Source organism: Pholis gunnellus, assembly GCF_910591455.1.
Source record: "Pholis gunnellus genome assembly, chromosome: 2".
NCBI classification, from domain to species: Eukaryota; Metazoa; Chordata; class Actinopteri; order Perciformes; family Pholidae; genus Pholis; species Pholis gunnellus.
The window spans coordinates 303,102-309,208 of NC_136536.1; the positions used below are offsets into that span (position 1 = coordinate 303,102).

General features: G+C 39.3%; 1 protein-coding gene across 1 annotated transcript in view; it reads right to left on the bottom strand.

The window, feature by feature from the left end:
- Positions 1 to 239: 239 nt before the first annotated feature.
- tfe3a (transcription factor binding to IGHM enhancer 3a) overlaps positions 240 to 6,107 on the bottom strand; it is a 22,565-nt gene continuing 16,697 nt past the window's right edge. The window contains 4 exon segments of the mRNA XM_079168096.1: positions 240 to 1,601; positions 1,603 to 1,892; positions 2,186 to 2,333; positions 4,202 to 4,277. Coding sequence (XP_079024222.1) covers positions 1,526 to 1,601; positions 1,603 to 1,892; positions 2,186 to 2,333; positions 4,202 to 4,277 — 590 coding nt within the window. The 3' untranslated portion in view covers positions 240 to 1,525.

Sequence of the window (6,107 nt, forward strand, 5' to 3'; positions counted from 1 at the left end):
CACAGCACTGAAACACAATGAACCTCAGTCTGAGTGTTACTGGATCTCAGTGCTGCAGTCCACACGGTGGACCAGGACTTACTGCTAGAGACACTGAACATCTGGGTGACTCTCACAGCTCTCAGCTGGTGTGGCTGTGTGTGGTTCTCTTTGTTAAATGAATATATTGTTAAATTGCCTGTGTCTCGTTTCTTCAGAATTCAATCAACCACCAAACAAGAGTCAACGGCAGAATCAGCTGTTTGGCTCATTCAAGATTTATTGCCAAGAAGAATTACAACAAAGAAATAATCGACCAAACACAAATGTCCTCACTTTCGTGCTGTTTATATACTGTGTGTATACAAACATATATATATTGTGTAATACACATGTAATAGACAAATACCCCCGACCTTTATTTTGTAAACACCATGATGCCTTATGAAGAAATGATCGTTGTCATAGAAACACATTGAAACAAAACACATAAGAGACTAAATCTATTTTTCTTAAATGGCTATTTCTATATAAGTTTGAATCTATAAAAACAAACATGATGCTAAATTAAAACGGATCATATTCAGACAAAATCAGAAGAACAAGAATCCCTTTATCAAGACGGACAACTGAAGCTACGCTAACAAGCTAACAGCTAATCTGCTTTGTTCTGGTTCACAGGTTAACAGTTCTAGAGAGTTCATAGAAAGCTAGCAGTTAGCATATGTAGAACTGCGCTACAGCTAGCAGTTAGCATGTGGAGAACTGTGCTACAGCTAACAGTTAGCATGTGTAGAACTGCGCTACAGCTAACAGTTAGCATGTGGAGAACTGCGCTACAGCTAACAGTTAGCATGTGGAGAACTGCGCTACAGCTAACAGGGTTTTACTGTCACAGAATAAAGAAACCAGAAGATATTCACAAATAAAAAGCGTCAACAAGAGAATCTTTACATTTAGTTTCTTAAAAAAAATTCCTCAAACCGATGAATCGATTGTCAAGATGGTTGTAGTTTATTTAATACTTTATAACTATAGCTAGCTATAATAGAAAGCTAACTGTGAGCGTCACCATGTTGCCATGACGTCATGTTTGTTTCAGACTCTAATGATCGTTTGTTTGTGACTCCTGAGCTCTCGGATAAAAGCAGTTAGCTTTACTAGCATTAGCTCATTCGTGTTTAATAAATCATTCAATGTTTAATAAATGTCTTTCACTGAACTCTGAAACGGTTGAATCAACCAGATCAGTAATCACCTGATCAGAGTCACATCATCACCTCTGATGCTGCAGGTGAAACTGTGACATCACTGATGGGGGGCGTGGCCATGGGGTGAACATGCTATTGCTAACGTTAACAGTTAGAACAGATGTATTTTTACCACAGAAAGCGTTTGTAGTTTAAAATAAATAAACTTTCTCTCCACTTGATCAGAAGCTCATCAGACAGGAAGTGGTGGTGCGTTCAGGTTACCAGATAAAAAACGTTAAAAAAGTTACTGAGACTCTGCCGGCCAATCAGCCGGCGGTCTGAGGAGGAGACCATCAGAGGTCCTCCTCCATGCTGAAGCTGCTCCTCCTGCTGCTGGTCTTTGAGGCTCCACAAGACAGCAGGGGGTCGCACCCCTCCCCCCCCCCCCTCCTCCATCAACATGTCCTCCAGCCCGACCTCACACATCAGGTCTGAGGAGAAGACCCCCGACGCTCCAGGAGGCTCGTCCAGGTCCACGAAGCTCAGGGCGTCCAGACCCAGACAGGGAGTCACCAGGGAGGAGGGGAAGAACGGGTGAGGCAGAGCGGGGGACAGCAGGGCCCGGGGGTCCAGAGAGGAGGAGGAGGAGGAGGAGAAGGAGGTGGGCAGAGGTGAGGAGGAGGAGGAGAGGCTGTGGAGGCGAGTCTGAAGCTCCAACTCCTACGAGAAAGGATCAGAACTATTATTATTATTGTTATAATTATTGTAATTATAACAGAGAATTCAAATAATACGAATCAGAATCACGAACATACGACGAGCATCACATTCAACAGCAATCAGTAGAAACATATTCCAACGTACAGAGAGATCAGATAACAGGACAATAAACAAGTGTGTGAGTGTGTGTGAGGTGTGGAGTGTGTGGAGTGTGTAGAAGGGGTGAAGGGGTGAAGGGGTGAAGGGGTGAAGGGGTGAAGGGGTGAAGGGGAGCAGCGGAGTGACGGCCTCACCTGCACACGCAGCAGCAGCGCCTGGTTGCTGCTCTCCAGCCTCCTCTGTCTCTCCTCCAGCTCTCTGGCTCTCTGTTGTTCCTTCTGGAGTTTTCGGATGTAGTCCACCGAAGCTTTCAGGATGGTTCCTTTGTTCCACCTCGACTCCCTGATCGACCAATCACAGGCCTCGCCTCGTTAACACACACACAGCACTAACGAGCATAAGGAGTTCTAGTCACAATAATACATCTGGAGATTCACATGTGTGTATACGTGTGTACGTGTGTATGTGTACGTGTGTACGTGTGTACGTGTGCGTGTGTACGTGTGTACGTGTGCGTGTGTACGTGTATACGTGTGTACGTGTGTACGTGTGTACGTGTGTACGTGTGTACGTGTGTACGTGTGCTTGTGTACGTGTGTACGTGTGTACGTGTGTACGTGTATACGTGTGTACGTGTGTACGTGTGTACGTGTGTACGTGTGCGTGTGTACGTGTGTACGTGTGTACGTGTGCGTGTATACGTGTGTACGTGTGTACGTGTGTACGTGTGCGTGTGTACGTGTGTACGTGTGTACGTGTGCGTGTGTACGTGTGTACGTGTGTACGTGTGTACGTGTGCGTGTGTACGTGTGTACGTGTGTACGTGTGTACGTGTGCGTGTGTACGTGTGTACGTGTGTACGTGTGCGTGTGTACGTGTGTACGTGTGCGTGTGTACGTGTATACGTGTGTACGTGTGTACGTGTGTACGTGTGCGTGTGTACGTGTGTACGTGTGTACGTGTGCGTGTATACGTGTGTACGTGTGTACGTGTGTACGTGTGCGTGTGTACGTGTGTACGTGTGTACGTGTGCGTGTGTACGTGTGTACGTGTGCGTGTGTACGTGTGCGTGTGTACGTGTGTACGTGTGTACGTGTGCGTGTGATGGTTCGGTAAGATCTTTTATTCAGAACGATGAGAACGTCCACATGTTCTGCGAGCAGCACAGATCTGCTTGAAGTGACGATATCACCTGCAGTGGAAACAGCGTCTGGCTATGGACAGAGGTTCCAGGCACAGCCGAGTGACGCTGTGCCAACACGGCACCGTGAGGGTAGAAGTGCTCCAGAGTCCGGTCTCGTGTCTATGAATGGACCAATCAGGTGGTGATCTTCAGCCCTGGTGGACTCGGTGGGGAACAAGCTGCCTAAACGCTTCGGGGAGAGTTTGAAGCGTGTGCGCTGCTCCAGGTTCTCGTTTAGTTCCACTCACTGCCACACGGGGGCGATGTCGGCGTAAACGCGTTAACGTGTTTGAGGCGTTCCCGCTGATGTAGCCTTCACTCGTGTAGTTGTTCTCTATCCACCGCTCTCTCTCCATCGCCCTCATAGTTCACAGAGAAACCAAAGTGGCTCTAAACACCAGACCTGAGGCCGCTGGAGGATCTTCTACTTCTGGTCTGGTAATAATGTCGTTAGCATTATTGCACCGAGCTAGCTTGGTGTAGCGCCTCACAGCGCTAACGTGCCGTGGTGGGCGTGTCAGAGAGCACGCTGTCTGTTGGTGGGTTTCCATGTTGAGCGCCGTGGCTCCACCGAGAGAACTTTATATTTCACACAATTTAAGCTTTATTTGATTTATTTATTATATTTTTAGTATTATTCAAACGTATTGTTCGGTTGGTAATGCGTACCGAACGGTTCAATAATAATGCGTGTATTGTTACACCCCTAATATAAATAGAAACATACACATACACATGTCTTTGTATATATGTACTGTATATACACATATATGTGCTGTATATACACATATATGTACTGTATATACACATATATGTGCTGTATATACACATATATGTGCTGTATATACACATATATGTGGAGATGTAAACACAGAGTAGATCTGTTTTCAGACGTTATTTGAATCCTGAAGTAATGTGATGAATGTTTGAATGAAGTACTGTGATACATCTACACACAGATAGAAGTACTAAAGTAGTGTTAGTGAAGTACTAGTAGTACTGCAGAGTGTGAGGAGAGTTTACTGACGGGTCGCTGGATTTGGGGACGAGATCTCCGAGTTCTTTGATCCGATCGTTGATGTTGAATCTCCTCCTCCTCTCGACTGGAACACAGAGACACACATGAGCCCAGAGAAACACGCGAACACTTGATAAGGTTACATTGTATTAAATAAGGTTACATTGTATTAAATAAGGTTACATTGTATTAAATAAGGTTACATTGTGATAAATAAGGTTACATTGTGATAAATAAGGTTACATTGTATTAAATAAGGTTACATTGTGATAAATAAGGTTACATTGTATTAAATAAGGTTACATTGTGATAAATAAGGTTACATGTATTAAATAAGGTTACATTGTATTAAATAAGGTTACATTGTGATAAATAAGGTTACATGTATTAAATAAGGTTACATTGTGATAAATAAGGTTACATTGTGATAAATAAGGTTACATGTATTAAATAAGGTTACATTGTGATAAATAAGGTTACATGTATTAAATAAGGTTACATTGTATTAAATAAGGTTACATTGTGATAAATAAGGTTACATTGTATTAAATAAGGTTACATTGTGATAAATAAGGTTACATGTATTAAATAAGGTTACATTGTGATAAATAAGTTTACATTGTATTAAATAAGGTTACATTGTGATAAATAAGGTTACATTGTATTAAATAAGGTTACATGTATTAAATAAGGTTACATTGTGATAAATAAGGTTACATTGTATTAAATAAGGTTACATGTATTAAATAAGGTTACATTGTGATAAATAAGGTTACATTGTGATAAATAAGGTTACATTGCGATAAATAAGGTTACATTGTGATAAATAAGGTTACATTGTATTAAATAAGGTTACATTGTGATAAATAAGGTTACATTGTATTAAATAAGGTTACATTGTATTAAATAAGGTTACATGTATTAAATAAGGTTACATTGTGATAAATAAGGTTACATTGTGATAAATAAGGTTACATTGTATTAAATAAGGTTACATTGTGATAAATAAGGTTACATTGTGATAAATAAGGTTACATTGCGATAAATAAGGTTACATTGTGATAAATAAGGTTACATTGTATTAAATAAGGTTACATTGTGATAAATAAGGTTACATTGTATTAAATAAGGTTACATTGTGATAAATAAGGTTACATTGTGATAAATAAGGTTACATTGCGATAAATAAGGTTACATTGTGATAAATAAGGTTACATTGTATTAAATAAGGTTACATTGTATTAAATAAGGTTACATTGTGATAAATAAGGTTACATTGTGATAAATAAGGTTACATTGCGATAAATAAGGTTACATTGCGATAAATAAGGTTACATTGTATTAAATAAGGTTACATTGTGATAAATAAGGTTACATTGTGATAAATAAGGTTACATTGTATTAAATAAGGTTACATGTATTAAATAAGGTTACATTGTGATAAATAAGGTTACATTGTGATAAATAAGGTTACATTGTATTAAATAAGGTTACATTGTGATAAATAAGGTTACATTGTGATAAATAAGGTTACATTGTGATAAATAAGGTTACATTGTATTAAATAAGGTTACATTGTGATAAATAAGGTTACATTGTATTAAATAAGGTTACATTGTGATAAATAAGGTTACATTGTGATAAATAAGGTTACATTGTATTAAATAAGGTTACATTGTATTAAATAAGGTTACATTGTGATAAATAAGTTTACATTGTATTAAATAAGGTTACATTGTATTAAATAAGGTTACATTGTGATAAATAAGGTTACATTGTGATAAATAAGGTTACATTGTATTAAATAAGGTTACATTGTGATAAATAAGGTTACATTGTATTAAATAAGGTTACATTGTATTAAATAAGGTTACATTGTGATAAATAAGGTTACATTGTATTAAATAAGGTTACA